The sequence below is a fragment of the Schistocerca serialis genome, chromosome 9 (genome assembly GCF_023864345.2).
Source record: "Schistocerca serialis cubense isolate TAMUIC-IGC-003099 chromosome 9, iqSchSeri2.2, whole genome shotgun sequence".
NCBI classification, from domain to species: Eukaryota; Metazoa; Arthropoda; class Insecta; order Orthoptera; family Acrididae; genus Schistocerca; species Schistocerca serialis.
This window is the reverse complement of record NC_064646.1, coordinates 281305083-281328454: the sequence shown is the minus strand read 5'-3', so window position 1 is coordinate 281328454 and position 23372 is coordinate 281305083. Positions and strand designations below refer to the sequence as shown.

Genomic DNA, 23372 nt, shown 5'->3' with positions numbered 1-23372 from the left:
TCTGTGTTTCAGTAAGCTGAGGCAGCGGGCAACCGAAGCGCAGAGCTTCCCATTAGATTACAGGTTTGGATTACGGGCGGTGGACTTCGCCTGAGCTCGTGTGTACCTCTTCGGTAGCGTTTGCTGGGTTCACATTTCGGTGGCCTACTCGATGTGGGGTTGCAAACGGTACCATGTATTGGTTCGTAGTTAAGTATTACTTCCCTCAGTCGGCTCCATCGTTCGTGGTAAAACTTAGGCCTTACAAGCTTGGGTCTTACTTCTGTTGTTACACATTTATGATTGTACAAAGTTGTAACTTTATACGCCCTTAAAGCCCATCTTACAAGCCAATGGACATTTGAATAATTTCGTGGTACGCTCTGCAAGGTTCCCTAGTAATTTGCAAGATTGCCCAAGTCACGTTTTATTAAATATGTTCTAAGTATTCGTGTTAAAATTAAGGCTGTGAGTCCACTGTTATTTTACATATAATGTTAAAATATTGAAATTGAAAGGGTCTTAAATAATGTGTTTTAACTAGAGTTGTTTGTTAAGCTTATGGTCAAATTCAGCCTTACTGGCGTTTATCAATGTTTATGGGAGATCGTTGGCTAATGATCTATTAACTTGCTTATGATTTTATGTAATGACTGTTTCGTTAATAATCTTGCTTGAGTGGCGTCTGTCAATTTTTATGTGAGATTGTTTTTGGTAGCTAATAAAAACTTTGGAATTGAAATGTTCACTTTATTGAGTCAGCCCTTCCACTCCCTTTAGATTTAAAGGTTAAAGAAAGCAGGTGTTCAGTAAAAACGTTCCAAGTATATTGATTATTTTTTTACTGATCTGACCAACAGTGTAGAAACCACGAGTAACGTGAATTTAGCACAAGTTCATAAAATAACAACAAAACCTTGTGGTATTTCCGAATCGACTGTATTCTATGTTAACAGTGCAGTGACATTAACAGGATTCCTAGATTTGAGCATGATCTCCAAGAAATGGATATAAATGAATACAAGGCTATACAGAGTTTGACGATTTTGACAAAAAGTTGTTATTTAGAACTTTACTTTAATACTAAGACAGGGAGAGCATCTGATGGCAAGAAAAATACAGAGTGATGTAGGCGAAAACATAAACTGTTCTGCCTCAGCGACATCTTTCTCTTCTCTCCTCGGTTGGTTTTCGACTGAGAAAGTGTAACCAGGGACGAAAACTTATAATAGAACGCGGAGACATTGCGACTACATGAACGAAGTTTAGTCTACAATGCACTTATTGCATGGTGAGGACAACAGTTTTGTAGTATACTTCGATAAAACTTGGGTTCCCTAATAGCATCCCCACAAATATATTTTGCTCTACTTCAAGGAAGATGTTGTCCTGAAAGTATATTGGAGATTTGGTTGACGGTGCAGTGATGAAGAGTCAGTAAGAGCGCCAAATAAAAAAAATCGAGAAGTAGATAGTATTCTCAGTCGCATTAGGCCGAGCTGTCGGAACTAAACTTCTGGCTTTGCCACAGAAGCACCCGAACGCTGCCGTGTACGAAGTCTCTCGTAAATGTTATTGCGTTCGTAGGTTACACGATACAATAATGATATCTCAGATCTTAGCAAAATAGAATTCTTGATAGTTTTCTCGCTGGAAGATTCTAGAAGGCGCTCACCAGCGACGACTCTTTTCGTTACACAGGGGAGACAGTTTCACATTTCTTACGATATTTTACTTTTTGCCTCAGAATACTCCTATGTTTTCATGATAAAACACACTAAAGCGCCAAAGAAACTAGTGTAGGCATGCGTATTCAAATACAGATATATGTAAGTAGGCAGAATACGGTGCTGCCGTCGGCAACAGTTATATAAAAACAACAAGTGTCTGACGCAGTTGTTAGATCGGTTACTGCTGCTACAGTGGTAGGTTATCGAGATTTAAGTTAGTTTGAACGTGATGTTATAGTTGGTTCACGAGCGATGGGACACAGCATCTCCGAGGTAGCGATGAAGTGGGGATTTTCCCGTACGACCATTTCAGAGTGTATCGTGAATATCAGGAATCTAGTAAAACAACAAATCGCCGACATCGCTGCGTCCACTAAAAGATCCTGTAAGATCAGGACCAATGACGACTGAAGAGAATCGTTCAACGTGACAAAAATGCAACCCATCCGCAAGTTGCTGAAGATTTCAATGCTGGGCCATCAATAAGTGTCAGTGAGAACCATTCAACGAAATATCATCGATTTGGTCTTTCGAAGGCCCAGTCGTGTACCCTTGATGGCTGCACAACACAAAGCTTTTCTCCACGCCTGGGCCCGTGAACACCGACGCTGAACTGTAGATCACTGGAAATATGTTGCCTGATCGGACGAGTCTCATTTCAAACTGTATCGAGCGGATGGACATGTACGGGTAAGGAGGCAACCTCATGAATCCATAGACCCGGCATGTCAGCAGGCGACTATTCAAGCTTTTAGATGCACTGTAATAGTGTCAGGCGTGTACAGTTGGAGTGATATGGGATCCACGATACGTCTAGATACGATTCTGACTTATGGCACGTACATAAGCACCATGTCTCTTCACCTGCATCCATTCATGTCCATTGTGCATTCCGATGGACTTGGGCAATTCCAGCAGGACATTGCGACACACCACACGTTCAGAATTGCTACAGAGTGGTTGCAGGAACGCTCCTCTGAGGTTAAAAACTTCTGCTGGCCACCAAATTTCCCAGACATCAACTTTATTGAGCACATCTATGATACCTTGCAATGTGCTGTTCAGAAGAGATCTCCACCCCTTCGTCCTCTTACACATTAACAGGATTCGTGGTGTCAATTTCCTCCAGCACTACTTCTGACATTAGTCCAGTCCATGCCACGTCGTGTTGCAGCACTTCTGCGTGCTCACATTGACCCTAGACGATATTAGGCAGCTGTACCAGTTTCTTTGGCCCTTCAGTGTATGTATCGCATGCTTCTATAAACTTTCATAATATCCATACATTTTCTTCGGTCCAAATATGCCAGTGGCTTTGTTTTCTGAACAGGTTGAAGCAAAAAGTAATTTTTCTTCTATATGTCTTGTAACAGTTTTTATATTATTCACAGCAACTGGCAAGAATTTTCTTATGAGGGAAAAATCTCACACCAGCCAGAAAGAGTTGTGCGACATAAATTAAAGTTGTAAGGCGTGTTTCTTCATGTTGTATTCTCCCCTCTACTTCCTACTTCCATCTATTATTCACATTAAACAATGTGCAGTCCATGTAATTAGTAAGTTCTTCTTGTCTAGTGATTTGTTTCCTGAAGCTGAAAATGTCACATCAGGTTTTCACGGTTGGTTTGAACTAAATAAGTCTGAAGATTGTCGATGCAGCATTTTGTTAAGTTAACACATTTTCTCAGCTATTAGTATACCATACAGTATTTTGATTTTTTATATTAACAAAGCCGAAATTACATTGTTCGCACAAAAATACGTACTATCCCATCAGAGGCAAGCTTAAGACTCTATCTTTGCGGAGAAAATTATATTGCAAATGAATTCCCGCTGGCTTTCGTTACATTATTAACTTCGATTATGATTTCATAAATGAATTCGGAAATAAACATAGTAAGCAGTAGAGGATTCCGTAATTAATAACACAAACTTCAAGTGTGCAAAGGTTTCTAATAAAAATAATTTTAACTATCATTGAGAACTAGTACTTATCGATTATAACATCAAATCTAAAATCTTGTATAAGGTAAATCCTTTTCGTAAACTTTAGCTTGAAATATAACATACTGTGTATGAAATAATGTGAAAGTTTTCAGAAGAGCAACTGAGATAATACTGATCTGTCTAAAATTCGAAAAATAATACTGGTATCGATAACTACTGTTGAGGAAAAGTAATACTAGAGGAGGATCTCCCGTTACAATCTGAAAGATGATATCTATTCAGGTATCGTGCCAGTGGCATAACGGTGACCCTAATAGTGCCACTATGAGGATGCTAATTAAGTTTGCCTTAAATAGAGTCTGTAACGATCGTGAGCGTTACTTACGTTTGAGATTGGACGTAGTGAGTCCGGGCTCCGGTCGGCCACGTGACAATACCGAGTGGTGTGCCATTGTGTTCGGCATATAGACCTGGCGCATTGTACTGCATCTGCAGCAGCATTCTGAGCAATAGTTGTCACCACAGTGACACAACGAACTGTCACAAACTGGTTATACTTCAAAGACCACTCCGAGCCAGACGCCCTGTAACGTGAATTCCCCTGACCCCAAAACATCACAATTTCCAATTTCAGTGGCTTCAAGCGAGAGCTCATTGGAGGGCAGGGTGGAAGTCTGATGTGTTTTCACTTGGCAGCTGGTTCTGCCTCGCTGCCAGCGATGGCCGTACGTTGATTAGGAGGACGACAGTCGAGAGCGTGCAACCACTCTGTCTTTGTGCTAGGCATACTGGATCATCACATCGAGCTATGGTTAGGGGCGTGATTTCGTATGGCAGCTGGAGCGTTCTCGTGTTCCCCCCCCCCCCCCCTCTCCCAACCCCCCAAGCACCTGGACTCAAATTACGCATCAAACTGGTGATTGGACCTATTGTGCTGCCAAGGATGAACAGTATTCCAGAGGGTGTTTTTCAACAGGACAACGCTCGTCCACATACCACTCTTGTAACCCATTGTGCGCTACAAAGTGTCGATATGTTGCTTTAGCCTGCTCGATCGTCAGATCTGTCTCCAGTTGAGCACATACGAGACATGATCGGACGACAACTCCAACATCATCCATAAACAGCATGAACCGCCCTTGTATTGACGGACCAAGTGTAACACGCATGGAGATTCACCCCGTACTGGCATCCGGCACTTGTACAACACTATACATGCACGTTTGCATTCAATATTCTGGCGGTTACACCAGTTATTAATGTGCCAGCATTTCGCATTTGCGCCGGCCGCGGTGGCCGTGCGATTCTGGCGCTGCAGTCAGGAACCGCGGGGCTACTACGGTCGCAGGTTCGAATCCTGCCTCGGGCATGGGTGTGTGTGATGTCCTTAGGTTAGTTAGGTTTACGTAGTTCTAAGTTCTAGGGGACTTATGACCTAAGATGTTGAGTCCCATAGTGCTCAGAGCCATTTGAACCATTTCGCATTTGCAATGACGTGTCTTGTGCTTACTTTAAGCTATGATCTTGCAATGATAATGACTTATATGTGTTGCCTAGACAAATTTATTCCAGAAATTTTATTAATCGACATTAATTATTTGCGATGTCTAATATCTTTTCGGAATTTTTAGTACCACTTAAAATTATCACTAACTGGTAATGCTGATGATGGTGAGATGACCTTGAGGTACCTATTTTCATGATGGACTCTACAGTCGCCTCCGTGGTGGAGAGAACGCAGTCACTGAGCGATGTGGCTGCAGAGGCCGCCAGGGGGCGCAACGTGGGTGGGCAAACCCTTTGGTTTCTCACTTGTTTCTCACTGTTTCGCATACTGTAGCGCAAGCACTACATTGCACATCACTATACACTGAAGAGCCAAACGAACAGGTACACCTGCCTAATATCGTGTTGGGCCCCCCGTGAGCACGCAGAACTGCCGGAACACGACGTGGCATGGACACGATTAATGTAGTGCTAGAGAGAGCTGACACCCTGATTCCTGCAGGGCTGTCCATAAATCCGTAAGAGTACGAGGGCGTGGAGTTCTCTTCTGGACAACAAGTTGCAAGGCATCCCAGATATGCTCAATAATGTTCATGCCTGAGGAGTTTGGTGGCCAGTGGAAATGTTTAAACTGAGAAGAGTGTTCCTGGAGCCACTACGTAGAAATTCTAAACAAGTGGGTTGTCGCGCTGCCCTGCTGGAATTATCCAAGTCCGTCGGAATGCACAAAGGACATGAATCGATGCAGGTGATCAGACAGGATGCTTATGTACGTGTCACCTTTCAAAATCGTATCTAGACGTATCAGGGGTCCCATATCAATGCAACTCCGCACACCCGCTATTACAGAGCCGCCACCACCACCTTGAACAGTCCCTTGCTTACATGCAGGGTCCACGGATTCATGAGGTTGTCTCCATATCCGCACATGTCTATCCACTCCATACAATTTGAAACGGGACTCGTCCGACCATGCAAGATGTTTCCAGTCACCAACAGTCCAATGTCGGTGTTGACGGGTCCAGGTGAGGCGTAAAGCCTTGTGTTGTGCAGAAATCGAGGGTACACGAGTGGGCCTTCGGCTCCGGAAGTCCATATCGATGATGGTTCGTTGAACCGTTGATGGCCAGCACTGAAATGTGCAGCAATTTGCGGAAGGGTTGCGCTTCTCTCACGCTGAGCGATTCTCTTCAGTCGTCGTTGGTCCAGTTCTTGCAGGATCATTTCCCGTCCACAGCAATGTTGGAGATTTGATGTTTTACCGGATTCCTGATATTCACGGTACATTCGTGGTGAAATGGTCGTGTGCGAAAATCTCCACATCTTCGCTACCTCGGAGATGCTGTGTCTCATCGCTCGTGCGCCGACTATAGCACCACGTTGAAACTCACGTAAATGTTGATGACCTGCCATTGTAGCAGCAGTAACCTATCTAACAACTGTGCCAGACACTTGCTGTCTGATATAGGCTTTGTCGATCACAGCGCCGCACTCTGCTTTTATTTTTATATACGCGTGGATACACCTGTTTCTTTGGCGCTTGAGTGTAGCATAGTGCTGATCAGCCTGCTGTGGATTTGGATTTCGATCTGGATACAACTGTGACTATATGTGCTAGACATGTGTTTGTTGTCGAAATGTCATCGCTTGCGAACAGCTTCATAGAAGTTTTGAAATTATCCATTACATCGTTTACATACAGACTTGGGATTAGTTCAGAAATTTGTCGGCTTGCAACATTTAGGGTGAACTCTCGTTTCGCTGTGTCCTTGCTTGTACCGTCTATTAAGGTGTTCCGCGCCAGTCTCAACATTACTCTGTGCACTACATAGCGAGACTTGCCCATCATATGTATAAAGAACAATTTGTATTTGTGGTCAGTGGGATGCAAAAACCGCCATATTCAGGTATTGTGAGAAACAAATGGATGCAGTGGGCTACTACCCCCAAGTAACTTTACGGAGATTGCGGACGGGACTTCGGCTGTCACTGTTGCTCACAAATGGTGCATGTGAAGAACCACTATCGATAAAGGTCTGTACAAGCTGCAATTTGACAGAATTTCTCGTCCTGGTTGTTTTGCGAGACATGTGTCTGTTGTTGAAATGCCATCACTTGCTAACAGGCTCATAGAGGTTCTGAGTTTATCTGTAACGTGATTTACATGCAGGGTGTTAGTGGTGTAAGGGTAGATATTGTGGTTATTGGTACCTTAACATGCACCTACTTCAGTGCATTGGTTATTTTTTTCTGAGTCTAACAGTCTTCTCGCAAACGTGTCATATATTTTACTGCCTGATGTTTTCTGCACGGCCGTAATTGTACCACTAAGTGGACTACGCCTATCAGAGACTACGGCTACCATTCTGCGTCCACACTTCAACACCTGACCTGCCGCTAAGGGGGAAATAAGCATTAATAACTCGCTCTTGCCATATGCACTTGGAGACACTAACCAACATAAAAGCATGCTACTCTCAATAGCTACAATAATCAGTATGCAAATGAAATAAATACTAATGTAATGTTGCTCTGTAGACTGCCCGCAGTCACCTATAAAAATATCAACACCTGTACCCTTAACAGCCGGCCGAAGTGGCCGTGCGGTTAAAGGCGCTGCAGTCTGGAACCGCAAGACCGCTACGGTCGCAGGTTCGAATCCTGCCTCGGGCATGGATGTTTGTGGTGTCCTTAGGTTAGTTAGGTTTAACTAGTTCTAAGTTCTAGGGGACTAATGACCTCAGCAGTTGAGTCCCATAGTGCTCAGAGCCATTTTGTACCCTTAACACCACGTATCTGTAAATATTAACAGCCCTGCGGCATTCCATTGGGGTGCTGCTGAAATTACCTTTACCTTTGTCAAGTTCGTCTCGTTAAGGAAAGCCTGTTAAGTTCAGTCTTCAAGAAAGTCCTGAAACCAGCCATGAAGCTGATACTTGGTACGCTGGTATTTTGTTCACAAAATGCCAGTGCGGAAGTGTATCGAAGCCGTACAGGAAGTTATTGGAGACGGCACCGACGTGAGCGCTGCTGTCTGCAAACCTCCTGATATTTGTGAACAGATAGAGCGGGCCGTGTTGCGCAAGATTTCTGTATACCATCATGTGTGAAATAACGATGGCCCGACTTGTAGTCGTGATAAAATCGAAAGAAGGCAAGTCTCTTGGTAAAATGAGAGATTATTGATAAAAACAAGTTATCAAAGTAGTTTGGTCTGAGGCACTGAAAGAATGAGTCCTTAGAGAATTTTAGTGATTTTAAGAAGTAACGTATGGTTTTCAGTGCCTTTGTTTGTTGGATAGTGATGATAATGACTACTAGCATGTATTTTTTTTTTTGTCCCTTCTTCAGTATGAGGATAACATCATATAATTATGCCGCCATTTTTCGTAATAATTTCTGTGTCGGAAACCCTATCGCCTTGTGTCATTCACATTCTTATTATTGACCACAGGCCACTTCTCATCTTGCTGCTGTTACACGCTTGTGTATTTAAGTATCGAACCACAACAACTAAATGCTGCGGACGCAAGAATAAACTTACATGTAGACCTTGACAATCTTAGCAAATAAAAATTTCGAGTTAAGAAATATATTCGATAAAAATAAAATAATAAAAAACACGTCGATCAATGAATTCCAAACTCGAGCAGCACCAGCTGAAGAGAGAGGAGACTAGGGCAGAATGAAGGAATAATTTGCAAAAGATTCAACTAAATCCACGGGCTACGATGTGGCGGGTGGGTTGTAACTGATGTTTAATAGAGAGGAGAGCAAAGATGAAGGCAGCGGAGTGGCCGGAATTAAGAGACACGGCACACCAGCCAATAGCAACAGTCTACCGTGTCTGTCTGGAGCGTGTGCTATAGCTTAGAACATCAAATACTCAGTTTAGTGTTAGTCAACGTAAGATGACATGCATGATCTCCAAGAGCGAATGTGTGCACACTGGATGCGATGCATTTGCTTGCCCATTTAGCCGTCGAATGCGAAGCCGACAGCCAGTACTAAGCACGACAACAGCCTTGTTACGTGACGCGTCAGACTATTACTTTCGCAATGGCTACACAAAACTCTGTCTGTCTAATGCAATGCCTGCCTCTAAGACTATTGTCCACTTTTCGGATACTTTACGTAACCTAAGGGACAGGATGATAGGATACCTGTTAAGACATCAGGTAATAGCTTGATGGTACTAGAGGCCGCTGTAGATCATAAAACTGCAGAAGCAGGCTGAGATTGGAATACGAATACATCCAGCAAATAACTGAGGATGTAGGTTCCAATTGGTACACTGAAGTGAAAAGGCTGATACTAGAGAGGAATTCGTGGCGGGCTGCATCAAATCAGACTGATGACTGAAGAAAAAGTGTCTCATTCATCACTAAGGTGATTGAATGACTGAATCTTAATGTCTTTAAGTAAAGTATAGATTTAGCACTTATATGCTGGAGATGATGGTTCCGTTTGTGAAAGACGTATGATAAAAGTAATTAAAGTAATAAATAGCACCTCTGTAACATGAAAAAATCGGTTAACAAGTCGTGGGTGACTGGAGTGAATGACGGCTGTGGAGATGTGTAAGGGCTAGCAGACGTGCATCTGTTGAGGAATTGATTACCCAAATGGACCAAGCGACTACCAATAGTATCTCCTAAGTGACGGTTCACCGAAAGTTGGTGCGTGTGAGCCTCTCTGCAGCAAGCACCTGGTTCTTGGCACCATGCTGACTGCTGTTCACCAACGACGAAGGCTGGAATTTGCACGTGAATACCGCAACTGGACGTCCATTGTCTGGTGACAGGTGGCCTTTCGGATTAATCAAGTTTTATGCTCCATCGGACAGATGGCGGTCTCTCTGCAACAATCGTGGGAAGGGTCGAGGCCGGAAGGAGGGAGCCTTATGGTCTGGGGAATGTTTTCGTGGAATTTTCAGGGTGATCTCATCATTCTGGAAGGCACAATCGATCATCACAAGTATGGATCTATCCTTCGAGACCATGTCTACCCTTATATGCAGTTTGTTCTTCCTCGCCAGGATGGCATCTACCAGCAAGACAACGCAACGTGTCACACAGCTCGAAGGGTATGTGCGTGGTTCGAAGAGCACCACGATGAGTTTACCGTACTCCCCTGGCCCTCCAACTCCCCGGATTTAAACCACATCGAGAATCTGTGGGACCACCTCCATTGGGCTGCTCGCACCACGGATCCTTAACCGACAAACCTATCGCAACTGCCCGCAGCACTAGAATCGGCATGCCTCCACATCTCTGTCGGTGCGTTCCAGAGCCTCATTTACTCTCTTCCCCCACTTCTCGCGCTATGGGAGTGCCATGTGGGCAGGGCTTCCCGTCGGGTAGACCGTTCACCGGGTGCAAGTCTTTCGAGTTGACGCCACTTCGGCGACTTGATTGTCGCTGGGGATGAAATGATGATGATAAGGACAACATAACACCCAGCCCCTGAGCGGAGAAAATCTCTGACCCAGCCGGGAATCGAACCCTGGCCATTAGGCATGACATTCCGTCTCGCTGACCACTCAGCTACCAGGGGCGGGCCGCGCGGGATTAGCCGTGCGGTCTGGGAGGCTGCAGTCATAGTTTGTGCTGCTGATCCAGGCTGAGGTTCGAGTCCTCCCTCGGGCATGGGTGTCCTTAGGATAATTTGGGTTACGTAGTGTGTAAGCTTAAAATTTCACACAAAAAAATGGTTCAAATGGCTCTGAGCACTATGGAACTTAACATCTGAGGTCATCAGTCCCCTAGAACTTAGAACTACTTAAACCTAACTAACCCAACGACATCACACACATCCATGCCCGAGGCAGGATTCGAACCTGCGACCGTAGCGGTCGCGCGATTCCAGACTGAAGCGCCTAGAACCGCTCGGCCACACCGGCCGGCTAATTTCACACAAATTTGAACATTTGAACCAGGGACGGACACTTCTCGAGCTGCAAACGGTGGTTATTCCGCCTTTTGACAGGTGGCCACATTAGCCTGGCTACACAGTATACATTCAGTGGCATCTTTGATCATTTCTCGTAGCATTTATTTTTCCTGTTACCAATCTGCCACCGTAACACGTATGTGAAACCCTATCTGCGATCTGTGTGAATTTTGGTTGTGTGCTTTTCGTGATGTAACTGTTTATGTGCTGTACTTCTAAAGCGGAAATGGTAAAACAGCCTGGCACTATTCGAATTAGGTGTGAAAACAGCCTCACAGCGATTATTGTGTCAGAAGCCAATGATAGCCATTTTCACGTAAGGATTTGTTGATCACTGTCTGACGAACAGGTTCATCCTACGCTCCTGGGACAGATATTCGGTAAGAAGGCAAAACCATGGTAAGGAATCAAAAACCAATCATGCAATGTCACCATCGTAGCTTAACTGGCGCAGCCATGTTTCAACTTACGCAGAGTTGAGATACTTCTGGGCTATCGGCGAGAAGGGGTCCCTGTTGGTGAATATCTCCGGCAGTGCGGAGCGCATCGTGTAGAACATGTCCAGCTTGTGCTTAGTCTTCTCCAGCGAGAACTTGCAGCCGCGCAGGAACGTCAGGATCCACTGGTCGTCTGTGAAACACCATCATAGTGCGAAACAACATAGTTTCTAGTTATGCAGTGGACTGAAATAAAAATTTTGATGCAATGGAATCAACAAAGAACATTTAAAAATCTATGAAATCAAAAATGTTCAAATGTGTGTTAATTCCTAAGGGACCAAACTGCTGAGGTCATCGGTCCCTAGACTTACTCACTACTTAAACTAACTTATGTTAAGTACAAACACACACACACACACACACACACACACACACACACACAACACACGCACCCATGCCCGAGGGAGGACTCGAACCTCCTCCGGGAGGGGCCGCGCAATCCGTGGTATGGTATGAAAGTAAAAGTAAATAAAAAAATAGTAAAACACATTCAGAGATGTGATGTTTTCTTGTTACGTCATCCGACAAGGGGCATAAACAATAATTATTCTAAGCGCCATTCTGCGGATACAGCATGAGGAACGTACTCAGCATGAAACTGCTGAGGTATATCTATTTTATCCGATTCACTAAAAACACACTCTTGTTTAAAACACTGTCTGCTAGGGAGTGACGTGACGCACTGGTCTCACATAGAGGTAGACGTCTTTTCGAATACCGTGTAGAGACCCGCTTGTTTGACTGTTGCTGATCGCTATGCTTATGCTGCACCTTAACAAAAAATTCGGGTTGGGCAAGTAAGATCGATCGGGATGTTTTCCACGAAAGTCTTGAGAGATGAGAAATCAAGCATTTTATTAGATTAAATAGTTAGAGAAAATTCTGGATTAAATGTCTTTTATAGGCCTTGGTTATTACACTTTTATTGAAGTAAGTGGTTACACTGACAGAGATAGCAATATATCTACAGACTAACTCCAGTATGCACTAATGAGTCAAAATATTATGACCATCCCCTTAACAGTGTATTGATCCATCTGTTCAACGCACTACAGTAGCGATCCTGCTTGGATGCGGCATGGACTCAAGTACTTGGTAGGTTTCCAGACCTCACCAAATGTCTACGAAAAGACAACGCAATTCCTGTAATTACGGACTGGTTGTAGGTGGGTCTGGCACTGGTAGCTGATAACGTCCCAGGCGAGTTCCAAATGGTTCAAAAAATGGTTCAAATCGCTCTAAGCATTATGGGACTTAACATCTGAGGTCACCAGTCCCCTAGACTTACAACTACTTAATCCTAACTAACCTAAGGACACCACACACATCAATACCCGAGGCAGAAATCAAACCTGCGACCGTAGCAGCAGCGCGGTTCCGGACCGAAGCGCCTAGAACCGCTCGGCCACAGTGGCCAGCCAAATGGTTCAGGTCAGCGGAATTTAGTGCCAAAGATATGAAAGTGAGTTCAGTATTAAGCTTCTCAAAGTACTGTTGCACGATTCTGGCCCTGTGCTGCAGACAGTTTCTGTGCTACGAGATGCCAACGCCATAGAGAAAGACATCAAGCGTGAAGGGATCGCATGTGGCCCGCAGTAGTGTTCACATAGTCAGCAGCTCATTAGATGACAACCGAGCTAGTAAGCCTTTCAGCTGTTATAATGACCTGAGCTGGCTGGATCAACCAAGAGACAGATCGCTCCCCACGAACTCAGGTACGTATATGATTCTCTCGCACAACGGGTTGAAAGATATGAATAGAATAGCCCTCGTAAATTGGTTCTGGGTGTTCGTTCTTACAAAAGAATTAAAGGTTCAATAATTAAAAAGGGGATCTAATCTGTTTACTGAATTAAAAGCCTTGGTTCAACTTAACCCCATTTTCTTACAATCATTTCAAATATTTAATAAAGAAAGCAATAATTAGAGGAAGATGTACAAATGTGGAACAGGGGTATAATTTGAAATCCTATGGTTTCTCACCTTGTATGTGCTGTACTCTGGTGAGCTGCTTGAAAAGTACGTTCAGCAACTGTAGACATCTTTGGGATGAATTCGTATTGCAATTGGCAGCCATTGTTAGTGAGTGATGCCAGTTTAATGAATAGGAATAATTGTCGCAAGTTGGTGGTTTTCAGTTTAATTCTTATCGTAACATATAAAATATTAACATATTTTTTTAAAAGATGTGTAATAGATTAAGTTGTAAATGTCGTGTTTGTTGCCTATTTAAATTTAATTTTCGGTTATATTTGCATTTCTCAATTCCAAGATGGCTGTGTCACTAATATGAAACAATAGTATTCCACATTTGTACACTAGTATTCCACATTTCTACTGCACTGTCACTTACTGTGCTATTTATAAGTATTGCTTCAGAAAGGACTTCTGATTCTGGATGGGCGTTATAGCCACTCCAGAAATATGGATGTTATAAACCTCGCACACGAAGACCATGTCAGCATCCTGTGTCTTCCTCCTCATGCCTCCCACAAGATGGACCCACTGGATAGAGTTTTCATGAGTCCTCTGAAAGCCCATTACTCTGAGCAGGTACGCGTACTGATGAGGGAAACTGCAGGTCCAGTAACAAACATGAACATCGCCGAACTGTTTGGGAAGGCCTACCTCAAATACCAGACAAGGGAGTTAGCTAGGGTGACAGGAATATGCCCGTCAAATCATCACATTTTCACGGATGCAGATTTCATTGTTGCCAATGAAGGAATGATTGGTGATTAATCCAATGATCCAGTCAATGAACCATCTGCAGGAGCTGTGGCTTCTAAAAGTGGAAAGGCTAATGTGGCAGTCAAGGAAGGAACGTTGTCTGCCACACTGGAAATTACATCTTGGCAGAACTCACCCGTACCACAAATAGAGAAGAGGCCAGGCACCAGGGGAAGAAAAGCAGACCTCGTGTCCATGCCAGAGATGTCTTGAAGTATCAACGACAGCAACAAATAAACTGGAGACAAAGAAGCACAGGCCACCAAAACCAAGAATCATCTGATTCTGAGGTTGATGTATGTAGTGTGAGAGACGATTTGTCCACCCTCAGCGTTCCAGGCAACAGCTTACCCACTAATGAAGATGCCGATTATTTCTTTTGCTCAGGTATATATTCGCAGGACAAGGCAGGCGAAGAATGGGTAACGTGTCTAATCTGCGAAATGTGGGCGCACACTGAATGTGCATGCCACGACAGAGGACGTCTGCAAGTGAAATTACTTAGTCAGGAATTTAATAACTGAAAATGATATATTCCGTGTGTTTTGCTACTCTTTCATCATGTATTACAGTGTTTTCTTTGATAGTGAATTATAAGATTTCTCATTATTTGTTTTAACTTGTTGTAGTGGTCTTCAGTCCAGAGATTGGTTTGATGCAGCTCTCCATGCTACTCTATCCTGTGCAAGCTTCTTCATCTACCAGTACCTACTGCAACCTACATCCTTCTGAATCTGTTTAGTGTTTTCATCTCTTGGTCTACTCCTACGATTTTTACTCTCCACACTGCCCTCCAATACTAAATTGGTGATCTCTTAATGCCTCAGAATATGCCCAACCAACCGATCCCTTCTTCTAGTCAAGCTGTGCCACAAATTTCTCTTCTCTCCAATTCTATCCAATACCGCCTCATTAGTTATATGATCTACCCATCTAATCTTCAGCGTTCTTCTGTAGCACCACATTTCGAAAGCTTCTATTCTCTTCTTGTCTAAAATATTTATCGTCCACGTTTGACTTCCATACATGGCTACACTCCATACAAATACTTTCAGAAACGACTTCCTGACGCTTAAATCTATACTCGATGTTAACAAATTTCTCTTCTTCAGTGTTTTAACTTAACAAACTTGAAACAAATGGACTATTCCATATTTGTACCCCATAATCTGAGTAGCCAAGAATGTCAAACTTTGTGTTAATCATAATTTAGGAATGTTCCCAACGTAGTATGTATTCGAAAATATAGGAAGAATTAAAATATATCCCAAAGTATGCGCTATAGACATTTTGTTTGCTTTGAGTGAAAAACTGAGAAATTTTTTGAACGAAAAACAGAGAGGTATTCCATGTTTGTACCATTCCCTGTACACATTATTGTGGGCATCAAGTAGCAAAGTGACAGGAACTACCAATTATGAGCATCTGAACATAATAAAATCAGAGGTACATTGGTTTGGCAATGTCCGCAAGGACATATGGTACGTGACTGACCATCATCTTAATAAAGCATTCTCAAAAATATGTAGCAGTTGGTCTGCGTGCAGTAATTGGCCCGATCGTACCGCTGTCCATAAACGAGCGTGTACTTCTACTCCTTTCCTCTCAGCTCCTAAAAAACCCCCACAATAGAATACTCCACCAATCAGAAGACTCCGCTAAAGACTGGCTTATGAGATTTTTTTTCCTACAGACAGGGATCCAATGCGACATCTAGCAAGCGTTTGACACCAATGAAACGGGTGTAGCGATGCGTATTCTCATACAGCGATATATAAACAGGCAGAATACGGCGCTGCGGTCGGCAACACCTATACTGCAAGTGTCTGACGCAGTTGAGATAGGTTACTGCTGCTACAATGGCAGGGTTTCTAGGTTTAACTGAGTTTGATCGTGATGTTATATTCGCTGCACGAGTGATGGGACACAGCATCTCCGAGGTAGAAATGAAGGGAGTATTTTCCTGTACGACCAATTCACGAATGTACCGTGAATATTAGGAATCTAGTAAAACATCAAATCTCCGGTATCACTGCGGCCGCAAAAAAGATCCTATAAGAACGGGTCCAACGACGACTGAAGAGAATCGTTCAAAGTGACAGATGTGCCACCCTTCTGCGAAATGCAGCAGATCTCAACGTTGGGCTATCATAGAGTGTCACCGTGCGAACCATTCAACGCAACATCATTGATATGGGCTATCGGAGCTGAAGGCCCACTCATGTGCCTTTGATGACTACGACTCAAAGCCTTACGCCTCGCCTGGGTCCGTCAACACCGACAATGGACTGTTGATGACTGGGAACATGTTGCATGGTCGGACGAGTCTCATTTCAGATTGTACCGATCTGATGGATGTGTGCGGGTACGCAGATAACCTCATGAATCCATGGACCCTGCATGTCAGCAGGCCACTATTCGAGATTTTGGAGGCTCTGTTATGGTGCCGGGCGTGTGCAGTTGGAGATATGGGACCCCGGTGCGTCTAGATACGATTCTGACAGGCGACACGTACGTAAGCATGTCATCTGATCATCTGCGTCCATTCATGTCCCAGATTTCTACAGAGTGGCTTCAAGAACTCTCTTCTGAGTTTAAACACTTCCGCTGGCCACCAAACTCCTCAGACATAAACATTACTGATCATATCTGGGTGCCTTGCAACCTGATGTTCAGGAGAGATCTCCACCCCTTCGCACTCTTACGGATTTATGGACAGCCCAGCAGGATTCGTTGTGTCATTCTCGTCCAGCACTACTTCAGACATTAGTCGTGTCCATGCCACGTCGTGTTCGCGTGAGCCCTACACGATATTATTCAGGTGTACCAGTTCCTTTGGCTCCTCAGTGTAAGTTATCCAGTGGACTGTCTCCAGGCAGTTTACACTCTGACATCACGGCAGCCATAGATTTCCGTCTATTCAACTTTACAGAGTGCGCAAGCCTCCAACTTCCACATTGTGTGATGAAACTGGAACGTTCAACAGCTTGACACCTTATCATGGATTCACAGTCCTTCAACCACTTTTCATATATACTCACAGTAATGTGCAAGAGCCGATTGGCGTCGCTGTTTCTGAAATACTTGTTCCCTGGTGCAGCCATAACTCCCCTTCATTTGTGAAGCCAGTTATATTAGTGGATTTCCCTATTTGCAGACATGTCGTCGCTAGAATGATCCTCCATTCGTCTCTGTTTCGCTTACATAATTTTCTTGACCCATCTCGTGCCCCCAATGCTTCAAACAGGCATTCAGTCTGGCGGTGGACAGTGGTCATAATGATTTCACGTATCAGTGCGTGTTCGTCGACTTCTCAGAGCAAGCGCTGCTATTTTCACCTCTGTTACTAATGGATACTGTACAGAGATAGACGGCGGAACTACTTAAAATACGTCTTAAGTTAAACTATGCCTGACTTATCTCTCTCTCAGGAGTTAGGGCTGTTTGCAAGTTTGTTCCGAACAGAAAGACCGAAAATTCTCACTGATCGGAAGTTAAAGACTTCAGCTTCTATCTGCTACAGGATATTAACTACTGTTTCCTTACATTAGAGTTTGTTTCGTGAAGACTTTATGCTTGGCATTTGTCTATAGTCTGAGAACAATCTCCAATCACAAGTCAGTTTTAGGTCATCTTCCGTTCAGCCCTCTCTCGCTGGCGACGTTAGCTTCAGCTTATTGAACTGTCAATCTAATGTTTGCAAGCGAATCATTTCTTGTACAGGGTGATTCGGATGGAACTCTAATAGTGGTGAACACTGTTCGTGAGTGGCGTGTGGCCCTCCTCTCTACCATTCGTCTTATTTATGTGGTCGGATTACCATGAATTAGTGACGTCGGTATCGAATGTGGTACGGTATGGCCATCCTCGTGGCAGTGGAATTTACGTACTGAGTGTAGAGCCAAATTTGGCTTAGTTGGAGTTGGATGTATTAAACTGCACTTTGTTTCTGCAGTCTTATCACTTCCTCTTCGCTGAGCATTTGGTTTGTGTGGCACTTATCGTGTCAATGAAGCAGTGTGACTCCTTTACAGTCTGAGAAGAAGAGGAAAATTTATTATGACCGAACAATTTTTTCTGGTCTCTCATCCAATTATATTCAGTGATTGCACTAAATCGCTTTTCGATAAGCCAGGCTGCTTTCTTTGGAGAGGACATGCCATATTTAAATCCGCATTCTTCCCTGTTCCGCGTTTGTTCTCTGTATATAGGGTTCTCGTCCTTGACGGGACTTAAATCTTCCCTTTCATTCGAACACCTGGTGTTAGTAAGCACTGCAGGTGCTTCCGGAAAGCTTCGACAAGCACAGTTGCAGGCATCTGATGTTCAGCGAAACCCTATTGGTGACGTTTGAGAGCTTGTATATTCTTTCCAACATCAGCCCAAGATTTTGGGCCCTGGGTGTCGTTAGTGTATCGATGTTCGAGCTGATGGCCCAAGGAAAGAGCACTTGCTCATCGCTGTGGTTACGAACCCCAGTGGTTTCTAAATTCACGCCAGGACTTCCACATCAGATGAACAGTTGCTGCTAATCCTATGACGAACGCAATAAAAGTAGGCCAAATTTTGTAATCCGAAAGTCGAGACCTCAGAAATAAATTACTGGCAGCTACGTTATAAAGCTTCGGTCACGACTCTCCATGGTGCAGCACACCTCTGTTGGTGTATAGTAGCGACAACCCCAACTTCATGGATGGATGGTGGAAAGTTGTGTTCAGTGACGGAAGCAGATTATTTACAGGCGCTACAGATAAGTCGCTTGAAAGTGCAGTCTCGAGAACAGCACACTTACTGAGAAAGTACATCAGACAGTGATATAAGAGACCATTTCGGAAGAAACGTGATGAAGGAAATCCACTCTATGGATGTGACAGAGGTCGCATGTGGATCACTGCACACATGAAAGTCTCCCACATGCTCCCAATGACCGAGCACCTCCAAGTCTTTTGCAGACGGTAGTGACACTGAACAATGTGGACAGCCTCCAGAACATCACCCAGCCCTCTCTGTACCTTGCCCTATACCGACATGCGCTTGTCCATCATGCAACTATATGTTCACTCACGTCTCGCGTTACACGGCGACGACCCAACATAACAGTAAAAACACGTGGTGTATCAGAATCAGTATACCTGTTCAAATAAATTGCGGAAGTCGACAGTAGTTGAAACTAACGTGAACTCTCACTCAAAATGGCTTTTGCAGGACTATTTTATAAGTTTTTGTATGTCCATCTTTTTGGCAGGAGTTCTTTAGGAAGACGACCTATTTCTATTGTGACAAAATAAAACTCCTACAGCAGTCATTACGAATTTATTTTATTTTGTTGCAACCAGTTTCAACGCTTCAGTGCGCCATTTTCAGGCTGTTGTTGATGCGGTATGGGTTGATATGATGCCTATATATGTCACATCAGTTGCCAGCATAACTGGATACGTATATAATGTTCCAGCACTCTATCCATCAACTGCCAACAATACTTGGTATTTGAATGTTTCTCAAGTCCAACAATACTTGATATGTGAATGTTTCTCTAGTCAGTCGGCAGTTGATGGTTGGAGTGCTGACACATTATCTGGGAATCATGCTATGCTGGCAATTGATGTGATATATACAGGGATCATGTCAACCCATACCGCATCAACAACAGCCTGAAGATGGCGCATTGAAGCGTTGAAACTGGTTGTAAAAAAATAAAATAAAATCATATGGACGGCTGTAGGTGTTTGACTTTGTCACAGTTGTTTATAAATGGAGGAGGCTGTCTGATAGACCGAAATTGTTGTTCAAGACAGACTCATCATAGGTGTATGACCAGAGTACAACAATATATAGTGTAGAATTTCTATAGCGTATGAATAAAACTTAGTTAATCTGGAGCTCCTGCTACAAGGTCACCCTGTTTCATTTACCAGACCGGACGTGCGTATGTACAGGCATGCAAAATTTGGAAGGCGTAGCAAAACCCAAGCATGAAGTTGGGTTGTGCAGGTAAAGAAAAATCACGTATACTCAACACTGTGCATTTTGTAGGGGCATAACCAGTACGGCACTATTTTTGAAATCATAAATGAAACAAGAAATCGTCGGTTTAGTAACGGAGGAAAGTGTAGGGGGCTACTCTGCAAACGGAGGTTATGGTCTGGATACAGTAAGCCGATTCAAATGAATGTCATGGACAGAGGAAAAAACTTGTTCTGGAGAGACTACAGTGGAAAGCCGTACGAAAGCAATCTTCGGACGGAAGACCACAACAAAAACGCATTGAAACTCTGATGATAATGACATATTTACATGTTCTTTAAATTTTTAGTATTATTGTATTAAATTGTATTGTAGTGTATTGTAGTTTTTGCATTATTCCTAACAGTGCTTTCCATGCAGTGATTATAGTGACAAAAGTCGTGGAACAACGATATGCACATATACTGATGGCAATAGTAACGCGTACACGAGGCGTAAAAGGGCAATGCATCGGCGGAGCTGTCATTTTTATTCAGGTGATTCACGCTGTATCCGACATGATTGTAACAGACTTCGAAAGCGAAACGGTAGTTGGAAATAGACGTATAGGACATTCCATTTCGAAAATCGTTAGAGAAATCAATGTTATGATATATACACTGTGTCAAGAGTGTGCAAAGAATACCAAATGTCATGCATTACTTCTCACCACGAATAATGCAGTGGCCGATGGCATTCACTTAAGGACAGAGAGCAGAGACGTTTGCTTAAGGTCGGCAGTGCAAACAGACAAGCAATACTGAGTGAAATAACCGCAGAAACCAATGCGGACAGCACAACGAACGTATCTGTTAGTACAGATCGCGAAATCTGGCAGACGACCGACGCGAGTGCCTTTGCTAATAGCACGATATCGCCAGCGGCACGTCTCCTGGGCTCGTGACAATATCGGTTGGACCCTAGACGACTGTTCAGATGAGTCCGGATTTCAGCTGGTAAGAGCTGATGGTAGGATTCGAGTGTGGCGCAGGCTCCACGAAGCCATGGACCCAGGTTGTCAACAAGGCACTTTGCAAGCTGGTGGTAGATCCATAATGTTGTGAGCTGTGTTTACGTGGAATATACTGGGTTCTCTGGCCCAACTGAACCGATCACTGAATTTAAATGGCTATGTTCGTCTATTTGGCAACCATTTTCAGGCAGTTATGGACTTAATATTCCCAAAGAACGATGGAACTTTTAACGATGACAGTGCGCCATGTCACCGGGCCACAATTGTTCGCAAGTGGTTCGAAGAAGATTCTGGACAATCCGGGCGAGTGATTTGGCCACCCAGATCGCCCGACATGAATTACATCGAACATTTATGGGACATAATCGACAAGTCCTTTAGTGCTCAAAATCCTGCACTGGCCGACAACACTTTCGCAAATATGGACGTCTATAGAGACAACATGGCTCAGTATTTCTGCAGGCGACTTCCGACGGCTTGTTGAGTCCATTCCAAGTCCAGATGCTCCAATACGCTGGGCAATATGAGGTCCGACGCGATATTAGGAAGTATCGCATGACTTCTGTCACATGAGTATATTTGCTTTAGGTTATGTAAAAGAAACGTATCTTTGGTTGGAAATTACGCTGTGTTAGTGTAATAGCCGCCACCTGCATACTCAGGTAATTGTATAACTTCGGAAGACGAATGATGATAACGTAAAGGAGATCTCCGTTGCGTGGTATGTTTAAATCAAGATCAGTAAATATAAAAAGATTCTATGGGTGATACGATTCTCTTGGCTTTGCTATTGGGAAATTTGCTATGTATATCAGCGACGTATCTCTGAAAAATAAAACATAATTGCTAGTAGCGAGTGTTCTTCGACGGCGCACCAACACTCACCATCGCGAGCCTTGAGGTGGGGCTGCTTCTTCAGCCACTCCTTGATGTGCTTGATGTCTTCGTCCCTCCTCTTGGGGTCCTCATTCAGATTCTTCTGCGCTATAGCCTGTAGTTCGGGCGAAATCTGCCGGTAACTCATCTGTAACAACGAGGTAGTCAACAGAAACAATTTTAGGATAATCAGCGGTTCATGTACTTCTCCTTGACATTCTTCTAAAATAAAATAGCCTGACAGGAAAAAAAATTCGCAACAACGAACACTAATGAATTTAGACTAATTAAATTTCCGCGATACATTTGTCTGGAAATGAAAGTGATTAACATTGCAAGATCACACCTAAGTGTTAGTGCGAAATAAGTTATTGCCAATGTGAAATTCTGTCACATTAATAATTGGTATAGCTACTAGAATGTCGATTGCAAACATGGAGACGTGTATGAATTTTGTTGTATAGGTGCCAGGTGTCAGTTTGTGCGGTGGAGTTCCAGGCCTGTGGCACTTGGTCAGTCAATACATGGACGGTTAATGCTGCTTGTGGATGACGCCAGAGTTTTCTTTCGACGGAGTCCCGTATGTGCTCAATTGGAGACAGATCTGCCGATCTAGCAGACCAAGGCAACTTGTCGACAGTCTTTAGAGCATACTGGGTTACAAAAGCGGTATGTGGCCTTAACACGCTGGAAAAACCTGGTGGATAGCTGTTCATGACCGGCAGCACAACAGGTTGAATCACCACACCGACGTACCAATTTGCAGCCGGGTTACATGGCATAACCACGACAGTGCTCCTAGTGTCATACGAAATCACACCCCAGCCCACAACTTCAGGTGTAGTTCCATTGTGTCTAGCACCAGACAAGCTGGTTGCAGGCCCTTCGTCTAAACAACACACGGCCGTCATTGGCACCGAGACAGAAATAGGTGTCATCAGGAAACACAACAGACCTCCACGCTGCCCTCCAATGAGCTATCGCTTGGCGCCACTTAAGTCGTAAATGGCGTTTTCATTGGGGGTGGGGGTCAGTGGAATGCAGGCTACGGGGCTGTCCTTGAAGTAACCGATTTGTTGTAATTCGTTGTGTCACTGTGGTGCCACTTTCTGCTAAAATGCGTCAGAGCCATATGCCGAACACGATGATGTTCTGTCTCGGTAGTACCGCGCGGCT

General features: G+C 43.8%; 1 protein-coding gene across 1 annotated transcript in view; it reads right to left on the bottom strand.

Annotated features, from left to right (window-relative positions):
- LOC126419548 (alpha-tocopherol transfer protein-like) overlaps nucleotides 1-22344 on the bottom strand; it is a 36694-nt gene extending 14350 nt beyond the window's left edge. Inside the window, exons 1-2 of the mRNA XM_050086738.1 lie at nucleotides 22206-22344; nucleotides 11585-11744 (exon numbers count right to left, since the gene is read on the bottom strand). Coding sequence (XP_049942695.1) covers nucleotides 11585-11744; nucleotides 22206-22344 — 299 coding nt within the window. The remainder of the gene's footprint in view (nucleotides 1-11584; nucleotides 11745-22205) is intronic.
- Between the last annotated feature and the right edge of the window lie 1028 nt (nucleotides 22345-23372).